At 58.5% G+C, this 22,328-nt stretch overlaps 1 protein-coding gene and 1 non-coding gene across 3 annotated transcripts; both read left to right on the forward strand.

Annotated features, from left to right (window-relative positions):
- The first annotated feature begins 2,428 nt into the window (after positions 1-2,428).
- MTCH1 (mitochondrial carrier 1) lies at positions 2,429-21,490 on the forward strand. 2 transcript variants are annotated; one of them, XM_066359520.1, is made up of 12 exons: positions 2,429-2,770; positions 6,656-6,740; positions 9,592-9,698; positions 11,367-11,444; positions 11,741-11,798; positions 12,113-12,164; positions 13,570-13,629; positions 16,200-16,344; positions 18,418-18,465; positions 18,618-18,685; positions 18,927-19,002; positions 20,701-21,490. In XM_066359520.1, the coding sequence occupies exons 1-12, from the start codon at positions 2,450-2,452 to the stop codon at positions 20,770-20,772; spliced, it is 1,170 nt and encodes a 389-aa protein (XP_066215617.1). In that variant the 5' UTR covers positions 2,429-2,449; the 3' UTR covers positions 20,773-21,490. The 2 variants fall into 2 exon arrangements, with proteins under 2 accessions (XP_066215617.1, XP_066215618.1); XM_066359521.1 differs by having other exon boundaries at positions 16,200-16,293.
- LOC136389859 (small nucleolar RNA SNORA2/SNORA34 family) lies at positions 14,866-15,000 on the forward strand. The gene has a single exon (XR_010748420.1). It is a non-coding gene; the product is annotated as a small nucleolar RNA SNORA2/SNORA34 family (small nucleolar RNA).
- Positions 21,491-22,328: the final 838 nt, after the last annotated feature.

Below are 22,328 nucleotides of genomic sequence, written 5' to 3' on the forward strand. Positions count from 1 at the left end.
ATTTCCTGGTTAGCCCACTCGTTTTCATGATGTAATAATCTGTTTTGAATGGTTTGTAATTTTTTTCATCTTGAAGCTTTTTCCTTTCTCTTGGTGCTCCTAGGAGCCCTGGGTTGCTAACTATAGCCATAGGGCTGTTTACATTGGTTCTGTTTGGTTTCCTAGGGGTCTGCCTGCCTTCACTGACCTCTTTTTAATTTTCTTGGCTTAGAGAAATTATTCAATCACTTCAAACAATTAACTGAACATTTACCATATGTCTATTGCCATATCTGGTGCTGTGGAAGATACAAAATAGTGCAAGTTTAGGTAGCCGCCTTACACGGAACCGCTGTCTGAAAAGACCAAATACGCACAAAAAAGTCAGGCGGCCATGTCAGGCAAAGTAAATGAAAGGGCTAACAGTGCACCCACAGTCAAGGTCAGAAGGAAAAACAGACAGCTGGGGAAAACGGGGAGGAAAAGCCCAGAGGAGGAAAAGGCTTGTGTGAGGAAGTTTCAGACTCTGAGCTCTGGGTGGAGAGGTAGCGTGCTGCTCTAACATTAGCGGAGGCTGCTGATGAACTTCTCTTTAAGGCCCCCGCTGGGAAAGCTAAATCAGAATCCAGGCAAAAGGAAGTCGTGCAAAGCACTCCTGGGGCAGGAGGTAGGTCTGATCAAAGTTATGTTTGAAGGAAAAAAACGCAGTCACTTGAAAAAGCTGGCAGGCTTTGCAGTGATTTCGACCAGAACAAATCTGGGTTAGGGAAGCCAGAGTCCAGGAGATGGGAGGGAGGGAGGTAGACTAGGAGGATTTGAATGTGGAAGGTGTATAGAGTATTTGTCCGGGGTTGCAGGGGGGAGGTGGTTTTTAAAGAGGTAAGTCAGGAAGGGAGATGAGAAGGGCAGACAGCAAGAACCTGGGCTAAATGGTCAGAAGGCAGGTAACTATTCTAAAGAACTGTCTCACCACAAACACAGGGTCAGTCCAGCAAAGGGGCCAGGTCCCCCACTGCGGTGTTCTACAGACTCTGGATTACCCGACTCCTTTCCGTTTAAACAGAAACTTTTACTAGTACCTTCACAACTAGCAGGGCACTCACTGTTCTAGGCGTCATTGCAGGGAAGGGCATGTTTATCAATGGGAACAGGGCACTAGCTGTAATAAATCCAGTAGGTCCTCATTTAACCCTGTAACAAAACTGATTTTACCAAAGGGTAATTGATATAAACAGGAGGTAGGTTCCTTTTTTTTTTTTTTTTTTTTGTATTTTTCTGAAGCTGGAAACGGGGAGGCAGTCAGACAGACTCCCGAATGCGCCCGACCGGGATCCACCCGGCACGCCCACCAGGGGGCGATGCTCTGCCCATCCAGGGCGTCACTCTGTCGCGACCAGAGCCATTCTAGCGCCTGAGGCAGAGGCCAAGGAGTCATCCCCAGCGCCCGTGCCATCTTTTGCTCCAATGGAGCCTCAGCTGCGGGAGGGGAAGAGAGAGACAGAGAGGAAGGAGGGGGGGGGGGTGGAGAAGCAGATGGGCGCTTCTCCTGTGTGCCCTGGCTGGGAATCGAACCCGGGACTCCTACACGTCAGGCCGACGCTCTACTACTGAGCCAACCGGCCAGGGCCAGGAGATAGGTTCCTATGCATCTCACCAACGTTATAACATAACAAGCAAAAAAGAAATGGAACAAAATGTAATTAGAGGAGCAGCTGTATCTCCCTCCCTGGCAAGGTGCAAAACACCTTAAAATGTGTATGGGCACAAAATCGATTTTAGGGCCAGTTATTTCACTTTTATTAACTCAAGATTAGAATATGGTCACCTAGCAGGCGCAGTGACTGCGTGTGCTCATATTGAACGACTGATTAAACCCCCGGATCTAGCGAGGGAGCTGGGCCAAGCGCTGCAGAGCACAGCGTTCTCTAACCGTGGGCGCTAAGGGAGGTTCGCGGAGGCTCCGGTGCAAAGGAGGGGCGAGGCGACTGGACCCAGTGTGCCGGGGAAGGTAAAGACCGGCTGGAGACCGCAGAGGCGCCGTCCTGCAGCAGAAGGCCTCGCGGGCCGCTCTGCCCGGGACCAGGGCCGCCAAGGGGCGGGCACAGAACTGCAGAGAAAACTCCCGAAGCCCGAAGGGGCCTTAGGAACGCCGCAGACCATATTTGGGGCGCCCGGCTCCCAGAGCCGCGGAGCCCCGCCCTGCCGCTCTCTGGGGCTCTCCCCGGAGCGCCCAGGCCAGCGGAGGCCTCCACAGGCCCGGAGCCCACGCCCCCGGCCGCCAGTGCCCACTGACCCTCCGCCTGCGCCGCAGCGTGGCGGCAGTACCCAACTCGGTCCCGGTAACACCTCCAGAACGTACCACGCAGCCCGCCACCCGCGTTCCCCCGCAGCCCGGCCCCGCCCCCTGACGCCAACGAGGGGCGGGGCGTCTCCCGTCACGTGACGGGGAGTGACCTCGCCGCCCGGCGTCATGGGGGCCTGGGACCCGGAAGTGGCGCCCTGGGCTCGCGGCGGTGCCGCGGGGATGGCGGGAGCGGGAGCAGGAGCCGGAGCTCGCGGCGGAGCGGCGGCGGGGGTCGAGGCCCGGGCGCGCGACCCGCCGCCCGCGCACCGCGCACAACCGCGCCACCCTCGGCCTGCAGCGCAGCCCTCGGCCCGCAGGATGGACGGCGCGTCGGGGGGCTTGGGCTCCGGAGACAACGCCCCGACCACCGAGGCTCTTTTCGTGGCGCTGGGCGCTGGCGTGACCGCGCTCAGCCATCCGCTGCTCTACGTGAAGCTGCTTATCCAGGTCGGGGCGCGGGGGCGCCGTAGGGAGGTGGGGGGCTCTTGTGAAGGTGACAGGCCTCGATCCGGTCGGATTGGGATGGGGGGGAGTCGATGGCGGCGGATTCGGGGAGAGGCGGGGACCGAGGCTTGGGTGGGCCGAGGGAATGGGAGAGGAAGAAGGCGAGCAGGGGTCTGGGGGTGCTGGGTGCAGGCAGGAGTTTGGGGGTGCGGGAGATGGGGCGAAGGGGTCGGAGCGACAGGTTTGGCAGAGGGTGGACGGAACAAGGCGATTTAGGGGCGCCAGGAGAGGGCGATGGGGTCGAGAGCCCGGTTTTGGGGATGAAGGAGTGGAGGCGATGAACTTGAGAAATAGGAAGGAAAGGGCTTCATTCTGGGGGGAGTCGAACAACAGGACTGGGGGAGGGGCGGGAGTTTTGGCGGACGTGCGGGGAGGGGGAGTGGGGGGCCGAGGCACAGTATTCGGGAGCTGAGCACACATTGAGGGGAGAGGGGAGCGGGAGCTGTGGGTTTGGTAGGGATGGATTTAAAGCGCATGGCGAGACAAAGGACGGGGGGCCAGGGCCCAAAATTGAGCAGAGGAGGGAAGGACAGCAGACTCGAGGGAGGAAGGGACGACGGGGCCGTGGAATTAACGATGACGGAATTGAGTGGGAGAGGGCGCAGGCAGAGGATTGAGCCGGGGAGAGCTTTCCGTCAGCAGGAGATGGGGGGCGCCGGATCTGTTGGTGACGACGGATTTGGTGGGAGGAGGAGACGAGGTGACGCGTTTGAGGGCGGAGGGCAACAGATAGGGCGACGCAATGGATGAGGGGGGGAGTGGCGTTTTGCCTGGAGAGGGGAGCGAGGAAAAGGTTTTTTTGGGGGTTAAGGGATGACGCATTTGGAGGAGAAAATGGAAGTCCGGTGGGGGTGGGGAGATGGGAATCACAGTCCTTCTATTTGGGGGGGGCGCGGGAAGGGGTTGGAAGTATTGGGATTAAGCAGAAGGGGTAGATGGGACCTAAGGTGACAGGATAGAGAGGGACTGGCAGAAACTGAGGCCGAGGCAGGGACGTCTCTGGAATGGTGCCCTGCAGGGTGCACTGGGTATGTTGGAGGCGGCCAGCAATGCTTACAGATGAAGCAGGCTGCTTGAGAAAGGGAGAGATGGAGTTGGAAGGGGGAGATGGAGATGGAGGTGGAGGAATACGGTTGGCAGGATTAGGTTAGGGTGGCTGAGGTGGGCACTGTTTAGATGGGGGTGGTTCAGGCCTGGATTGATTACTGAATGTCCCAGTTAGGAGAAGTGAGCCGTAGGAGGTAACAATTGAGGTGGAGACCCAACCAACATTTGAGGTTCAATTTGAGTTGAGGCGACTGGGTGTCTGATTTACTGTCTTTATAATAGTGCTGGCGGAGTGAGAGGTGCCATGGCAAAAGAGGGACTTAAATGGGAGTAGTTGGAATCTGAGGAATGGGGCACTAGATTTCTTGGGTTTGACCAGGAATGGGACAAGCAATGAGGAGAGTCAAGTCAGGGACCTGACTAGACTGACTGGGACTGAGATGTGGAAATGGTTGATGGGGGGAAGGTCCAGACTGTTATTTAGTTGTGACTTAGGAGTGAGGGCTGCTTTACTTACAGAATTAGGGTTGTATTTACAGCAGTGGAGATTACAGGTGTGAGAGAGAAATTGGTACGTGGGGTGCGAAGTAAGGGTGCTGGGAGCTGAGTGTTTTTGGCCCAATCGATGGGTGAGGGCTGGGATTCTAGGGGGCAGATGGGAGGGCCCGTGGAGTATAGGAATAGGAGGCTCCATGTGAAGAAAGTGGGAAGTGGCTTCATCATTTGGACCATCGTTGATTTGGTTTACAGGTTTGAGGAGAAAATGGAAATAGGAGTGATTCGAAGAGAGAATTGGGAATGAGGGAGAATCGGGAATTGGGGGATGAAGAGAGACTAGTGGGGAGAACTGATGGTGTGGGGGGTAAGGATGGGTGAGCCCAGCTGGGTGACAAGTGGCCTATCCGATTTGAACTCAGCTGGTGCTGAGTAACATATTTTAGGGTGGAATCTTAATGGGTATAGCTTGAGAATCAGTAACATGCTGCAGAAATGCAGCTATGAAGTTAGTGTTGGGGGGGAGTGAGCAGGACTGGGGTGGCAGGTTCAAGGTTGTCCAGGTTAGGTGAAGGAGAAGGTGCTGCCTCAGGTCAGGGCTCCGGGGATGCTGGGTTTCAGGATTTGGAGACTTAAGCGTGATGGACTGGCTCTGCCAGGATCTGACACAGCAACAGCTTTGGGCTCCGTTAGTAAATTTGCGGATGAAATTGGGTGGTACGACTTGGGCCCAAATAATGGAAACTCGAGGGCAAGGAGAATTGGGGCGAGATATGGCCAGTGTGCCTCTGATAACCGGGGTGGAAGTTAGGAACTCAGACTCAGCAGATTTGGGAGCTGTGGGGGCATAGCAGGAAGGGACACCGTGGGTTTAGGAGGGAATTGGAACCAGTGGGACTCCCATATTGTTATGACCAGACTGGACTAGAGCAGAAGGGCAGTAGCTCAGACGTGGAGAAGGGGCAGAGAACGTCGCCTGCATAGGAGAGCAGAACGGAAACAGAAGTCGGAACCGTGCAGCCTTTTTTTTTAACCCAGAAGCGGGAAGGTCTAGAAGGGGAGGGCTAACCGCTGGGGTCAGTGCCTGGTCCCTCTTCTCCAGCACCCCCCATAGAACTTTTTAAAACAAAGTCCTCATCCAGAGGGGGTTCTTCATTTACTGTTAGTAACGTGTCATGTAGGTGAGAATCACCTAAACTTTCAGAAACCCTAAGGCGAAGAAAAAGCGAGTTGAGCCAGGAGAGCCCTAAAGCACCCCGAGTCCAGTTTAGGGGAGCTGCCCCATCCTTCCCTTCTGCTTTCCACATGCAGGAGTCGATGCTCTGGGTCATGGGCTTAGCTGTCCTGCTTTGGGGGACAGGGCTGCTGTCCCAGCCCCCTGTCAAGGCACCCCACTGAAGTGCTGGTCTCCTAGCCACCTTGCCTACTGCCTGGCAGCGGTCTCTGTCACTATTGGCAGTTAACAAATGGGCGCGCGCACCCCTCAGAAAGACCCCGCCTCTTCACGGGGTCGGGCTCTGTCCTCCACCCACCCATGAGTTGAAGAGGTATGATCAGCGTCGCACAGCAAGAGTGACCACAGTCCCACAGAAACACAGGGACATTCCATCACAGGGACAAGGGTGGTGGAGATGAGAACACAGTCTAGCGGTTGTGTCAAGAGCAGCTGGGACTTAAAGGAACAGTTTGCTCTGCCTGGGGGTGGGAGGAACAGATTGGTTAGCGTCTTCTGTGGGTGTGGTGAGAAACGTGAGTTGTGGGATGAACTTGGGACCAGGCTGCTTGGAGCTGGGCTGTCTGAAGTTTGGGGCTGAAACGTGTGTGTGTGTGTGTGTGTGTGTGTGTGTGTGTGTGTTGGTGTTGCCACATTTAGGATTGAGACTAGACTGAAGTTTTTAACCCAGAGATGAGAGTTAACTGAGATTTATCCTGACGTGAACACGGGATTTGAAGTGTATAAAAACAGGATGGGGGTTGGGGCTTCTGCCCTGGGAGTATGGGGAATCTGAAGGTGACAGTGTTGGGGAATGAAGGTGACTTGGATTGTGGTCGGAGTAGTGTCTGGGCCTAGACTGCTCTGTTCATTGGGAGATTCTGTGATGCCGATAGTTATAGACACCGATGAAATTTCTTGTATATTTTCTTGTATGTTTTAATGGAGAAAACATCAACAGGAACAGCATTAGAATTTCTGGCAAAAGAATTAGAGGCCTGGGAAGGTGAGAAGCAGTGAGACTGAATCAGCAGGAGAATCTGACCTTCCTTTTGTGTTTGTTGATTCCGAAGGTGGGTCATGAGCCGATGCCCCCCACCATTGGGACCAATGTGCTGGGGAGGAAGGTCCTTTATCTGCCAAGCTTCTTCACCTATGGTGAGTGCGTCCGTGGTAGGAAAGCGGGGAGCATCAGATGGGGAGCAGGCCCCGCCAGCCGTGGGGGCCCTGGGGAACATGTGGGCAACGTGGCATGGAGGAGGGGACCCAAGAGTGTGGCCAGAGGCAGCAGGATGTTGGAACAATACACCTTTGGTCCAGCTCCTCCGCCTGCAGCTGTCAGTCCAGGCAGGGGGTGGGGGCATACAGGTGCCGAGGGAGGGGCTGGTCAGGACACTGGCCCCTGTCATCCCTGCCCCCGGGTTGTGCCTGGAATGGGAGCGAGGAGGTCTTTTCGGCTTCTGAGCACCCCAGCCCTGTTACCAGCTCCTCTGCTTTCCTGCTACCCCAGCCGAGGCCTCCTGGAACCTCCTGGGCTCCTTACCTTCTTCCTTCCTCTTCTTTTTCTGGCGTTCCCCAGGCCTGGTGTCAGCTCAGTCTGGCATCCCCACTTGTTGAGTATAGACTAGTCCGTGGTGAGTTGTGGCTTCGCCCCTGGTGTGCCCCAACCAGCTGTGTGAGCGTGGGCAGGCCGCTTAACTGCCGGGGCCCCCACTCCTCTGCAGGGTAGCATCAGCCCGCCCTTTGTGCACCTGCGCCCCTCCAAGCAGCTCTGCATGGCAGGAGGTCGCGCTGCCCGATGGGAAGCCCAACACTAGAGCTTGCCTGATGCCAGCCAAGCTCACCTGGCTGCCTCGACAGCCCATCCCCTGGCCCGTGGGTGCCAGCTGCCTAAGGTCTTCTCAAGTCTACTATCACTGTCCCCTCCCAACCCCCTCCCAGTCCCCAGCCTCATGGGGTGACCACGATCAGGACTTTCTGTAAAGGTGTCCTTGTTGTCTGTGGTCACTGCCAGCCTGAACCCCTCACGCCTCCCCCACCTCAGCTCTTACCTGTTTGGTAAGAATGTTCTCTGAAAATCTTCCTTTCTACTGGATAACTTGGGGCTTCCCCTCCTGTCCCCTTTTTGTCACTTCATACACTGTTGGCAGACTGTGATGTCCTGTGTCTCTCTGTCTTGCCACCGTGTTGAGTGCAGTCTCAGGCCAGGCAGAACATGGCACTTTGTGGCAAAATGTGTTCATGTTGGTTTTTACTTAAAGGTGGTGAGTGCGGCGGAGGAGGGTCAGAATTCGGAAGGCACCCCGCGGAGGCCAGTGAGGCCAGTCGCCCACAGTGGAACTGTGGCAAGCGGGGAGTGGGGGTGCGGGCTGCCAGCCCCTCCCCCTCTGAGGAGGCTTCCCTGCTTAGCGTGTTCCAGACGTGTGGGGGACTCGGTAGAACCTGACCAGTCTTTTCACATCATGGTCATTCCCGAAAGAGCTCAGGTCGAGGGGTCTTGACTCACTTTCCTGCCTCTTGCAAAGATGAGCAGAGTTCTGAGGTGCTCCCTCCCCACCCACCCCCAGTTTACATAATGTTGTTTCAGTCCAGCTGTTGTAGCAGCTGCTGGCTGGGTATCTCCAGACGTCATACCTCTCCTCTGGGGAGAGGCGTGGCTGTCTGGATTTGCAGAGCCCCTCTGGCCAGCAGCTCCTCCTCCCTGCGTCGTGGTGAAGGCGCACTCAGAGGAACTCCTGGGAGGGGACGCAGAGCCTGCAGGGAGGGGCCAGACCGCCTCTGTCTGCCCCCCCCTCCCCCGTCTGTTCCAGCCTCCCTTGTTCTTCCTTCATCTCCGAGGCCTTGCCTCCTCTCACTGGTGGGCAGGTCGGCCAGAGGAGGTTAAGTGTCTTGCTGGAGATCACACTGTACCCAGCCCAGATCTCCCTTTTACTGACGGGTGCTCCCTCCCCCCAAATAAACCTTCCTTCTTCCTACTGGAGCTCCCCTCCCCCAAAAGAACCCTTCCTTCTGCCTGTTCACTCTCACAAGCAGCAGGGCACCTCGTCATGTTGTCCAGTGTCCTCTCCCCGCCTGCTCCTCTCTTCCCAGCCCCACCCATATTAGGAAGCCAAGTGTGCAGGTAGCAGGTGCTCTGGGGCGCAGTGACAGCCAGCCATAGCGGTGACATTGGGTTGCTGGGTTGGCGGACATGTTGCAGAGAAAGGCCTGCCGTGCTGGTTCCTGCCACTGTGCGGCGCTGGAGAACCGCCATCGTGGGTTTGAGGGGAGCTCATTGTTTCACAGAATGTTCTGCCAGTTTCCAAGTATGCAGCTTTATAAAATTACGTCGTCTTTTTGAACGTAGTTTAAAAGTTGATAATAAAAAAACAAAACATTAAAAAAGTGATCCTTTCAAAGACCCTCATGAAAGACACTGGCTCGTAGGGAGGGTCTAGCTTCTCTGACTGCTTACAATATTTTCTGTAAAATAGGTCATTGGCACCTCTCTTTTGGTTACTTCTAATAAGTGCCAGCAGGTGCCAGGTGGGATCTTGGGCGGAGCAGAGTGACAGGGTGGGGACCCAGTCTTCGTGGGGACCCTCTTGAGCCTTTCTTCTGGGAGCCCTTCCTCTTCCTCTTGTCCCCTTCGGTTGCAAACTTATCATTGCCTACGGACACTACCTTCTCCCCTCTTTCCTTTGCCCCGAGAACAACACTTTCTACGAACTCAGAAGGCTTTCGGCTGCAGCACTGCCGCGGCCGCGTTGAGGAGCTACAGCAGGGCTTGCCGAGTAGATCTCAAAGCCAGAGAGGAGACATGAACTTGCGCGTCAGCAGTGTGTTTGGAAGGCTGTTACACAAAGGAACGGGCGAGAGAGGAATTAGGGTGGGGCCTGATTGCTTCCAGGGTCCTGGACAGATGCTCCCCTCCGTGACCAGAGGGACATGTACTGAGGGACAGGGGCGAACGTGACTCAGGAGCAGGCGTCTGGGCTGGGTGTGACCCACCACCTCTACCTCCTTGCAGCCAAGTACATTGTGCAAGTGGACGGGAAGATCGGGCTGTTCCGAGGCCTGAGCCCCCGGCTGATGTCCAATGCCCTCTCCACTGTGACCCGGGGCAGCATGAAGAAGGTGAGCCCTGGCTGGAGTCATCAGCTATGGCCAAGGTCCCCTGAGCTCCCTGCCACCCTGGAGGCACCATGGTGAAGGTCCCCTGAGCTCCCTGCCACCAGAGGCACCACGGCCAAGGGCCCCTGAGCTCCTGCCACCAGAGGCACCACGGCCAAGGTCCCCTGAGCTCCCTGTGACCCCAGAGGCACCACGGCCAAGGTCCCCTGAGCTCCCTGTGACCCCAGAGGCACCATGGCCAAGGTTCCCTGAGCTCCTGCCACCAGAGGCACCACGGCCAAGGTCCCCTGAGCTCCCTGTGACCCCAGAGGCACCACGGCCAAGGGCCCCTGAGCTCCCTGCCACCAGAGGCACCACGGCCAAGGGCCCCTGAGCTCCTGCCACCAGAGGCACCACGGCCAAGGGCCCCTGAGCTCCCTGTGACCCCAGAGGCACCACGGCCAAGGGCCCCTGAGCTCCCTGCCACCAGAGGCACCACGGCCAAGGGCCCCTGAGCTCCCTGTGACCCCAGAGGCACCACGGCCAAGGTCCCCTGAGCTCCTGCCACCAGAGGCACCACCGGTCAAGAGCCCCTGAGCTCCTGCCACCAGAGGCACCACGGCCAAGGGCCCCTGAGCTCCCTGTGACCCCAGAGGCACCACGGCCAAGGTCCCTGAGCTCCCTGCCACCAGAGGCACCACGGCCAAGGGCCCCTGAGCTCCCTGCCACCAGAGGCACCACGGCCAAGGGCCCCTGAGCTCCCTGTGACCCCAGAGGCACCATGGCCAAGGTCCCCTGAGCTCCTGCCACCAGAGGCACCACGGCCAAGGGCCCCTGAGCTCCCTGTGACCCCAGAGGCACCACGGCCAGGGACCCCTGAGCTCCCTGTGACCCCAGAGGCACCACGGCCAAGGGCCCCTGAGCTCCTGCCACCAGAGGCACCATGGTGAAGGACCCCTGAGCTCCTGCCACCAGAGGCACCACGGCCAAGGTCCCCTGAGCTCCCTGCCACCAGAGGCACCATGGCCAAGGGTCCCTGAGCTCCCTGTGACCCCAGAGGCACCACGGCCAAGGGCCCCTGAGCTGCCTGTGACCCCAGAGGCACCACGGCCAAGGGCCCCTGAGCTCCCTGCCACCAGAGGCACCACGGCAAGGGCCCCTGAGCTCCTGCCACCAGAGGCACCACGGCCAAGGGCCCCTGAGCTCCCTGTGACCCCAGAGGCACCACGGCCAAGGGCCCCTGAGCTCCCTGCCACCAGAGGCACCACGGCCAAGGGCCCCTGAGCTCCCTGCCACCAGAGGCACCACGGCCAAGGTCCCCTGAGCTCCTGCCACCAGAGGCACCACGGCCAAGGGCCCCTGAGCTCCTGCCACCAGAGGCGGCCATGTGCACTGATCCTGCTGCTCCGTTCCCAGACTGGTTGGGCTTCCACCCGGCATGTACCGTAGCCCGGCTCCAAACCCAGGTGCCCAGAGCTGAGGCTCCTTGATTGGGAGGTTTCTTGCTCACAGTCCCCTGCCCCCCACAGCTCTGCCACCAGGCCAGGCCTTTCCTGCCCCGGGCTCCGGCCTGGCGTCCCCTGCGGCCGGCCCAGCTGTAGGTCACTGCGGAGAAAGTTGTAGGAGCTGCTTCCTGCCGTCTCTGCCTGTGAGTACGTTTGCTCATGGCCCTCCTTTGTTTCTGTGTCCCAGGTCTTCCCTCCGGATGAGATCGAGCAGGTTTCCAACAAGGACGACATGAAGACTTCCCTGAGGAAAGTGGTGAAGGAGGTGGGTGTTGGGGTGGGGGGTACCCTCACCACGGAGCCGGGCCCTCGTGCCTGCATGGGAGGGGCCACTTGGAAAGAGCCCCAGTGTGGGCACTGCAGGGGTCCCGGGAAGCCTTTAGCTGCTCAGGGCCTGGCAGCATTCCTGGTGAGACGGTGGAGGGTGGGCGACAGGGGGGCCATCTGAGGTAGACTGACCCCACTTGGGCTGCGGGATCTCAGGCCGTCCCCCTGTGAGCTCTTAGCTCCCTGGAAGTGCCGGAGACAGGCCTGACCCCGTGTCCCTCTGCTCTCTTGCAGACCTCCTACGAGATGATGATGCAGTGCGTGTCCCGGATGCTGGCCCACCCCCTGCACGGTGAGCTGGCCCGGAGACTGCAGCTCGGCCGCGGGGAGGCCCTTGCGGGCTGCAGCTGGGAAGTGGCCGCGGCTGGGGGTACTCCATTGCAACCCCACTCAGGAGAGATTGGCCAGGAGTCCTGCCCAGAGGGAGTGGGGCTCTTCCTGGGTGGAAGCAGTGGGGTACCGTGCACGTGGGGTGTACCGGGGCAGTCCAGAGGCCCCGCCCAGCTCTCTGACTCGGGCCACGTGGTGCAGCGGGCACCCCACCCGGGCTGTCCGGGGTTTTATGTGTTTGCATCATGTCACCTGTGTGTGTTTTCTCTTTCTCAGTCATCTCAATGCGCTGCATGGTTCAGTTTGTGGGACGGGAGGCCAAGTACAGGTGGGTAATTCCTGGGACTGATAGGCTTGGCCTCATCGCCATTCAGAGTCTGCCAGGACAGGCCACGCTGGGCCTGTCACTGTCCCCTTCTGCCATAGTTCTCGTGCTGACTGCAGAGGAAGGTGGGGGTGGCTTCTGCAGTCTGTGTCCAGGAGCGTTTTCTTGGTGTGTTGTCTGGGCTGCCCGGGACGTGCCTGGGGGTCCTGCAGAGGGGTGAGTGGGCTTGGAGTAGGCCTGGGTGAGGAGCCCTGGACCTCTAGGTTGTGCCTTAACGACTTCTCCTGCCATCACAGCACGTGGCTTACAGCTCTTGTCCTCCGTCCACTTGAGTGGTTTACCAGACACCTAGCCACCTGCGCAGGGCGCTGTGGGTAATAGGTTGGTTGGCACAGCCATACCCTCTGGCAGTTGTGCCCTCCCTGCCCCTCTGAGGCTCCGTCCACGACAGGAGCAGAATCGTAGGGGCATGTGACAGGAAGACAAGCCTGTTACCTTCCTCTCTTAAGATTCTCATTTCCTGGGGTCCATTGTTCTTTGCAGCTTCCTGGGGGCCCCTGGCCCAGGAAGCCCTGCTGCTGTGGGCCCCATTTGGGCTCACTAATGGGAAATCAGTCCGTTCCAGACTGAAATGTGAACTTGGTAGGAGGGACCAGGAGTGCCAAGTCAATTGAGAAGTCAGGTCGTGGGGTGTGGCGGGGCTTGGTGTCCCTGACCAACGCAAGCCAGGCCTTTGGCTCCCAGCGTCTCTCCTTGGCCGCCCCTGCACGTAGGCTTTGCAGAGCCTCATGTAGGACAGCCCTGGGCATGGCTAGGCACAGGGCACAGAGGTTGCTCTTGAGTCTCCTTTGCATTTCACACCTAGGAGCCCATCCTCTGGTCTCCTGCAGGCTGTAGTGACCAGGACGATCGTCCGCCATCTTGCTGGGGAGGGTCAGATGCCGTTTCCCAGGCTGCACTTGAGTGGGCTGATCCCAGGGCCTTCTGCTGCAGGGCCCCGCACTACTCCCCTACCCCCAGGAAGGCGACTCTTCCCGCTTACCGCATCTGCTCTCTCTCTGGCGGGCATGCAGGCCTCTTGGCTGAAAGGCGGTTCAGCCAGAGCTAAGCACTAGGCCCAGGCGGGAGAAGTGCCCATCATGGTGCAGAGCCCCGCTGGCAGGTTTATTCCTGAATTCCAGCCCACAGACAATAGTGGTTGCAGCTGCTAGGGTTCTGCCCAGGTGGTGGGGCGTCCCCAGGCTCCGGGAACTGGGTGAGTGTCCCCTCAGCCCAGTGAGCTCTCTAGTCTTACCGGGTTCGGCCTGGTGTCAGAGTCTTCTCTGCTGTCCCAGCCAGGGCTGGGGGGGTGGGGTGGGCTTCTCCCTGTCCCCTGGTGACCTCTGTCCCTGCCTTGCTCTCTTCACAGCGGCGTGCTGAGCTCCATTGGGAAGATTTTCAAAGAGGAGGGGCTGCTGGGTTTCTTCGTGTACGTGAGTTTGTACCCCCCAAGCTGGCTGTGGCATGGCTCAGACAGGCTCAGTCTCCACTCCGGCCGCAGCCGCTGGCCGTAGACCCACCGCAGCCCCGCCCGCCTGCGTGGCTGCACTCTCGACCTGATTGAGAGACGGTACCGTGTGTCCAGGACTGGCTGGACTGACCCCACCCCAGGCCCCATCTGCCCGCCCCAGGGCTGGGGGTGGGCCCACGGCAGGGCACGCGCCTGGGCACGTTGTTGTCCCTGGTTTCACTGCTGAGAGAGGACGGAGAGTCTGGCGTGACTGAGGGTCAAACACAGCGCCCAGGCTGACCCAGCAGGTGGGTTCCGTCTGGCAGCTTTCTGGCAGATGAGTCTTCACGTTGCACATGGACGGTATTCCACATGACCGTGTCTCTGCCTTCCCTGAGAAGTCAGAAGGCCGGCCCGCCGGGCCTGTGTTTGTGTGGAGCCCCTGTCAGCGGGCACGTGGTCTCCCGGGGCACAGACCACCGGCCTCGTACGGTGTCTCACACCCGCCTTACTTCACCTGTGAGGAAAACATACCAACAGCTGTCCTGACAGAATAATCCACGAACGGAACCCAAAAGCCAGGCCTGACGAGTGTCGTTTGTCCTGCCTGTTTAAGGTCTAGGCAGTGACGAATGTATATATATACTAAATATGGGCCCTCTGTTGGCTTATATTGTGGTTTTTATAGTCGGCCAGGTGTTTTTATTTCTGGTCTCATTTATAAATGTGTGTGTGTGTGTCATCAGGAGCTGATTTTTGCCCCCAGGGATATGGGTGTGTCTTGAGACATCTTTTGGTTCTCACAGCTGGCATCTAATGGGCAGAGGCCAGGGGAGCTGCTACCCACCCCGCAGGGCAGAGGTCAGCCCCACAGCAGGGAATCACTCGGCCCTCCGTGTCGATAGTGCCAGAGTCGATAGACCTCGATTCACGCACACGCACACATGCACATGTGCACACAGGCTTACGTATCTGCACGTATGTGTAAGTGTCTGCCCGTGTGCCTGCCACAGCAGACTTCAAAACACTAGAGCACTGCCTCCGGCAGTTTTCACACTCGGGTAGGTTTATTCTGGTGTGTGGCTGGGGTCTCTTTTTTCTTCACGTGTTTTTGGAGAGGTGATACACGCAGGTGTTGCAGTGCTCAGAAAGGACTGTGGCTGTGTGTGGGCATCGGTCTGAGCACGGGTGGAGGCCGCAGGATCAGAGATGGCCCTGGCCCTGAGGCACGGCCCCTGTTTGCTGAGGCTTCTGGCCTCAGGCAGGGGTCTGAAGAAATGTCTGTCTGTGGTCTGTTGGCCAGTTCAGAGCTTGGAAATGTAACGGTCAGTTCATCGGAAAGAAACGTCTAAAAAGAAATTGTAGGTTCATTTTAACATCCCTCATAACATAGATGTGTTGTATATATTTTTTTGATTTTTTAAAAATGTTTTGAAATGAGCTTTTTAAAATTTAAAAATCATAATTCTTCCTTTCCCAAGAGGTAGCCGTTCTTCTGGAGGTCTTTCCAAGTCCTTCCGTATCTAAACAAGCAAACAAGCACATTAAAACTACCAGGGCCTGGCCTGTGGTGGCACAGTGGGTCGGGTGTCGACCTGGAACACTGAGGTCGCCGGTTTGAAACCCTGGGCTTGCCCGGTCAAGGCACATACAACAAGTAAGCAATGAGCCACTGAAATGAAGCAACTGAGTTGATACTTCTCACTCCTCACCCGCTCTCTCCTCTGTAAAACCAATAAATGAAATCTTTAAGAAAAAAAACACAAGTAGACACAGGACTGCTGATCTCAGTCTGGCCTTTTGGCCTCAGTACTGTATCTTAGGGGAACTGCCCATATCTGTTTACAGAGCTGTTTATCACAGAGGCCATCACTTGAATAAAAGTCAGTCCTCCTCGCCTGACCTGTGGTGGCGCAGTGGATAAAGCGTCAGCCTGGAAACACTGAGGTTGCCGGTTCAAAACCCTGAGCTTGCCTGGTCAAGGCACATATGGGAGTTGATGCTTCCTGCTCCTCCCCCCTTTCTCTCTCTCTCTCCCCCTTCTCTATAATGAATAAATAAAATATTTTTTAAAAAATCCATGTAAAACTAAAAAAATAAAAGTCAGTCCTCCTCGTAAGAGCTCGCGTGGAATGTCTATTGGAACATCCCACGAGGACAGCAGATGCCCGAGCAGTGTTTTGGAGAGTTGATGTAAAGAGGCCGGAGAAAACCACCAGCTGCGGGCTCTGTCCGTGTCGGCCTTGGAAACCCTGGGTTTAGCGGGTCACACGTCTTGAGGCCTGGCTTCCCTGGTTTGGTTTGAAAACCGCTTGTGACACTCTTAAAAGCATTCTGTGGTGTCAGATGTAGCACGCAGCCCTGTAGAAAGGAACGCGGCCTCCCTGGTGTGGACGGTGCTGGCCCGCGTGGCCCAGTGGGCTCCTTCCTCAGGTGTAGGTTGTGCTGAAGTTCGGAACGTGGAACACCCGGCCTGCGTCCTGGGGGTGAGGCCCCCAGGAAATGCTCTCCCCCTCCGCGGCTCATCTCTGCTCACCTTGTCTTTTTAGCGGCTTAATTCCTCACCTCCTGGGAGATGTGGTTTTCTTGTGGGGCTGTAACCTGCTGGCCCACTTCATCAATGCCTACCTGGTGGATGACAGCGTGAGTGACACCCCAGGGGGGCTGGGAAACGACCAGAATCCAGGTTCCCAGGTTTGTTGGAACAAGGACTTGTCCATCTTTCTGTGTACTACTGCCCAGGGTCTGGGGCAGACCGGAGGACTCTGGGATTCTGAGCACCAGTCCCGAGGGCTAGAGAGGGATGGGGGGGGTGGCCTGAGAAGGGACCTGTGGCTGTCCCCGGGCAGCCTGTCTCCAGACGGGAGACCATCAGGGGCTTACGGAATGCCCATCCTAGGCAGAGCTGTAGAGATGAGACAGGTCTCACTCAGCCTATCTAAGGCTGGTTGGAGTCATGACCCAGGAGGGAGCAGGAAACAGGAGATAGACTGGCTGACAATAGCCCACAAACCCTTTTGTGAACTTGATGACACTTGATCCTGACACCACCCCAGCTGTGGAGGGAGCCGGCAGGTACACATCTGTCTCACAGAGAAGTTGAGACTCAGAGGCTGAAGGGCTCTCAGGCCCTGGGCTGGGACTCGGCAGGGCTGGGACTAGGTCTCCTGTGTTGACCAGGGCGTGCTACCCTCCATGAGGTTTTCCGAGTCAGCTAGGAAGCGTCCTGCCCAGGAGCACGCCGCTGTTCTGTTAGCCCTGGCCTGCACAGCCCGCTGTGTGCAGACCTCCGCGGCTTGGGTCAGGGCGGGAGGCCTTGGTCCTTCTAAAGTGTGCCACTGGAGCAAGGCCTTCGGGACCGGATGGACTGATGGTTCTGCCTGAGCCCAGACAGGAGTAGGGGAGCAGTGATGGGATGGCCAGCCCAGGAAGGAAGGGGAGGGTTAGGGACCCGTGTGTCGGAGTCACGGGGAAGGGGGAGTGTCAGTCTACCCGTGTCTGTGTCTGGGTGGTCTGTGTGCATGTGCACCTGTCTGTCTGGGCGGTCTGTGTGCGCACGCTTACCTGTCTGTCTGGGCGGTCTGTGTGCGCGTGCACCTGTCTGTCTGGGCGGTCTGTGTGCGCGTGCACCTGTCTGTCTGGGCGGTCTGTGTGCGCGTGCACCTGTCTGTCTGGGCGGTCTGTGCGCGCACGCTTACCTGTCTGTCTGGGCGGTCTGTGCGCGCACGCTTACCTGTCTGTCTGGGCGGTCTGTGCGCGCACGCTTACCTGTCTGTCTGGGCGGTCTGTGCGCGCACGCTTACCTGTCTGTCTGGGCGGTCTGTGCGCGCACGCTTACCTGTCTGTGGCTGGAGAGCCCCGCCCGCGCTGAGTCTGCTCAGGGAAACCCCCCATCTGACTTGGGTGGGTGAGTCTTACCGGCCTTTCACTGAGCAGTTTCAAGTGGCTGTGCGGAGACCAGTTCCTGTCTGCAGTTACAGAAGCCATGGCTCTGCCCTTTCTCAGGCGCCTCGTGGGGCTGAGGGGGGCTGGTGTCCCATCTCACAGGGCCAGGCTGGGACAGCTGGGGTACCTTGGAGTGTGGGGTATCCCACAGCTGATTGGTTTTTCTCCAGTCTGGGTAGGCAGGTGTGGACCAGAAGGGCTTCACTTCATGTCACCAACAATAGCCATCAGTAGCCTCCCTGAAGTGTTTCAGTGCCTTTCTGTGTGTGGCTTCGAGGCTAAGATGAAGCTGCCACTCAGGGCCGAGCAGGCTGCACCCAGAGTTGGAGGGCGGAGGGATAGGTAGTCCCCTTCCCTGGGCGAAGGCGGCTTTGGGAGCTGGGGGCGGGGCTGGGGGCGGGGAGGCAGGAATCCCAGGCTGCTGCTCCCGTCTCTCTAGCACTAGGATTCTGTGCCTGGTGGTTTAGGTGGCCGACTGTCTTTCATTCAGTGAGCATTTACTGAGAGCACTGGGGGCCAGGGCTTGGACAGGGATCAAGGCAGACCCCGGCCAAGTGCTTGGGGCTCACGCCCGGGGTTAGCAGGCCGGCACCCAGGGACGTAGAAGTCCCCTCCGCCTGGCTGCTGCACTTCTGCCTCCAGGATCCCCCGGCTCTGCTGCGAGGCCGTGGAAGCTGCTGGCAGGCCCTGGAAGGAACCTAGTGTGTGCAGTGGTGTGAGGCCAGGCTGGGGGACGGGGTGAGGGGCCACAGACCAGGCAGCAGAGGGGATGCCTGTGTCCCGAGGGCCTGCGGCCAACCAGTCTCCTCTCTGTCTCTTCAGTTCAGCCAGGCCCTGGCTATCCGGAGCTACACCAAGTTTGTGATGGGGGTAAGTCAAGCCAGCTGTCCTTCCCACCACCCTGCGGGCCTGGCTGGGCAGGCCAGCCGGAGTGGGGGGTGTTGGCTCAGGGCGTCCCCGTGCCGTGAGCCCAGGGCGGGGCTGGTGAGGGGTCACTGACACTCAGGTCTCCCGGGTTTCAGATTGCAGTGAGCATGCTGACCTACCCCTTCCTGCTGGTCGGTGATCTCATGGCTGTGAACAACTGTGGGTAGGTGTGTGCCCCGCACCAGGCCCTCTGCCCAGGCAGCTGGGCAGAGCCAGCTGGGAGCCCATGCAGCGTTCTGCCCTTGCCGTCTGGGCTGTGTGGGTTCATTGTGCTTGGCACCTGGGCTTCCTCAGGGGTTGGGAGGACTGGTTCAGGGTGTGGGTGGTGGCAGCTCCCTCCCTCCTCTCCTTGGCTGATCACCTCCCATGCTCTGGGGGTCTGACGTGTGCCCCTTTCCTGTCAGGCTGCAGGCTGGGCTCCCCCCCTACTCCCCGGTGTTCAAATCCTGGATCCACTGCTGGAAGTACCTGAGTGTGCAGGTGAGCAGGTCCCGAGGAGTGGTTTCCCGTTCCTGCACCTCGAGCAGATGCAGGGGTTCTGTGGGCACTTCACTGCACGGGGAGATGAGAGGCTTTCATGGAATTCAGTGTTGTGAGTCAGGACAGAGAATATAGGCTTGGTTTAAGGCAGTTAAGTTAGGAAGGGTTTGAGATAGTTATAGCTGAGTTTATTTAAAAATTTACATCAGCCTGACCAGGCGGTGGCACAGTGGATAGAGCGTCAGACTGGGATGCGGAGAACCCAGGTTCAAGACCCCGAGGTTGCCAGCTTGAGCGCGGGCTCATCTGGTTTGAGCAAGGCTCACCAGCTTGGACCCAAGGTCGCTGGCTCGAGCAAGGGGTCACTCGGTCTGCTGAAGGCCCACAGTCAAGACACATATGAGAAAGCAATCAATGAACAACTAAGGTGTTGCAATGAAAAACTGATGATTGATGCCTCTCATCTCTCTCTGTTCCTGTCTGTCTGTCCCTATCTATCCTTTTCTCTGACTCTCTCTCTGTCTCTGTAGGGAAAAAAAAATTACATCAGAAACATTCCTTCTTTCTTTCTTTTTTTTTTTTTTGTATTTTTTTTCTGAAATGAGAAGCAGGGAAGCAGAGAGACAGACTCCCACAAGCACCTACTGGGATCCACTCGGCATGCCCACCAGGGGACGATGCTCTGCCCATCTGGGGCGTTGCTCTGTTGCAACCAGAGCCATTCTAGCGCCTGAGGCAGAGGCCACGGAGCCATCCCCAGCACCTGGGCCAACTTTGCTCCAGTGGAGCCTTGGCTGCGGGAGGGGAAGAGAGAGAGAGAAGAAGGAGAGGGGGAGGGGTGGAGAAGCAGATGGACGCTTCTCCTGTGTGCCCTGGCCGGGAATCGAACCCGGGACTTCCACACGCCAGGCTGACGCTCTACCACTGAGCCAGGCAGCCAGGACCATCCCTTTTTCTTTTAAAGGCAATTAGAACAGGAATGAGGGAGTCATGAGGAGGTGGGGAAGCCCAAGAACGGTTCACACCTGAGCAGCAGGGCCAGAAATGGAGCCATGGGGTTGAGACAGCTCCCGCCAGGCAGCTGGTGTGCTGGAGGCACCTTGCTCTGGGCACCCTAGTGCCCGGGAGAGCCTGAGAGTTGCGCTGGTCCTCATGGTGAGCCTTGTGGAGGGGCTGGAACTGGGGTTTTGTGTTCTATGCCCAAGCACCTTCCTGCTGGTCAGAGACCTTGGGCCCAGAGGTCAGGGCTTCTAGTGCCCAGGGCAGATCCTTGCCTCTTCCTGTCTCTCTGATTCGCCATGTGAACCGGGCTGTGGCCTGGGGAGCAGCCCACGCACCGACTGGTCTTGGGGTAAGAGGAGGACAGATAGGGGCCAGGGGGGCAAGAGACAGGCGCAGTTCTTCCCAGCTACTCCGGCCGGTTCTCCGCGCTCACATCCTGTGGGCGTGGGAGGAGTCCCAGACCCTTGGACTCTGTGGGGGTGCCTACTGAGTGGCCCATCGACACTGGCCACCCTGTGGCGTGAGGTGAACCACATCAGTGCAGGGCAGATTGTGACCTTCCCTTCGGGAATGCAGGCCAAGGCCTTCCACAGGGCTCTCAGCCGCTGGCCCCTTGCGCCCGCACTGGCCTTGCTCTGGGCAGGGTGGGAGAGCTGGCCTGCCCGCTCACTGCCCCGACGGTCCCTTCCATCCCAGGGCCAGCTCTTCCGCGGCTCCAGCCTCCTCTTCCGCCGGGTGTCCTCAGGATCGTGCTTTGCCCTCGAGTAGCCCAAGCCACCGACACGCTATCTCTCCTGGCCGCTGCAGGGAGGCCTGGTCCTCTCGGCTCCTGTGAGGCGACTCCTACCCAGCAGTACCTAGGTGTGCCCCAGCCCAGCTGGGCGCTGTGTCCAATTGCCATGCGTCTGTCCGGAAGCAGGGGCTGGAGGAGGGTGAGGCTGCGCCCGGTGATTGTCACCTGTTAGATCTGGGGATGGTGGGTGGGCTGGGGATTGGGACAGGACCCCCTTCACACATCTGTCAAGCCTGCCTGTGCGGGTCCAGGAGTGGCCTGGGGCAGCCCGGGTTGGATGGGAAACGGGTCATGGTGTTCTATCCCCCCCACCCCACCTGGTGGGCAGCTCTGCCCCTGCAGCTCAGCTGGGAGCTGCTCTCCTGCTGTAAATAGGGCGCCCCCCTCCCACGAGGCCCCCCACGTCCAGGCCCTTGCGGGAAGCTAGCGCTGGTGCTGCTGCGTTTTCCACAACACTACTTTCTGATACGAAGGCAGCACCTTCTGAATGGGAATCATGTGACCACTCAGAATGTGCCCCCCCAACTGCTCAGCTGGCTGTTGGTGACGCCGCGTGCGCAGGGTCTGGTTGCCTGTGCGGCTGTGAACACCCAGAAGTTGGGCAGATCGTAGTCTCTAGTCCTACCCTGTTTAAACGTTCCTGATGAGATTGACCCTCCCTCCCTCAAATAAATGTACTAGTGGTGATTTGGACTTTTGTGGGGAACCTCTTTCTGGGAGCTTACAGACTGCCGTCCTTCTCAGTCCCGTGCTGTGAGGGGGGAGGCCCGCAGAGCTACCGGGCTGGGGGGGGTGTTGGTTGTGTGTCAGCCTGGGGGCTGGGGGACAAGGAGATGCTGGCGATTTTCTGAATCAGACCGGGCCAGGATGCCACCAGTTCACAGCTAGCTGGTGCATAGGCCTGTCACCAGGGAGACAGTTTCTTTAAAAGCTTCCCAGCTTCAGAAAATGTTCCACCCAAACCCCTGTCATCTCCACACCATTTGTGGATGGCATCTGTGGTTTTTACGGAGTCATTTGGTATAGTGGTCATGTGGTCACAGCAGCAGGAGCCGACGTGGGCCCCGTGGAAGCACCAAGCCCTGCCATCTCTCAGAGCGGCAGAACGCCCTCCCTTCGCTCCTGTCCCGTGCCAGGGTCCGTAAGCAGGCAGAGCTGACCACGGGACGTGCTGGCCTGGGAGCCCCTGCTGGCGTTCGCATGCCCGCGGAGGGCCAGCTGTGCTCCTCGTTGCCGTCTGCTGACTGGGCACGGGCCTCGCGGGCTTGGCCGGCTCTCTCCCACGGGTGGCCCGGGATGCTTTTGCAGCCCTGGGTTTCCCCAGTGGTTTCGTAACAGGAGGCTCTAGAGCAGTGCACTCCAGATCCTTGTTCCCCAAGAACACAGAGGGGGCCTCAGTGGTGTCCTGTACATGTACATCGGCTGAGGCCACTGAGCTCCTGTCCTCGCTTCAGGTAGCTCAAGCAGCAGCCAGGGGGGCACAGGGCTGGGTGAGCGGGCCAGGCCTTGCCAGCACCATCTCTGGGGAGGG

The sequence above is a fragment of the Saccopteryx leptura genome, chromosome 1, assembly GCF_036850995.1.
Source record: "Saccopteryx leptura isolate mSacLep1 chromosome 1, mSacLep1_pri_phased_curated, whole genome shotgun sequence".
NCBI classification, from domain to species: domain Eukaryota; kingdom Metazoa; phylum Chordata; class Mammalia; order Chiroptera; family Emballonuridae; genus Saccopteryx; species Saccopteryx leptura.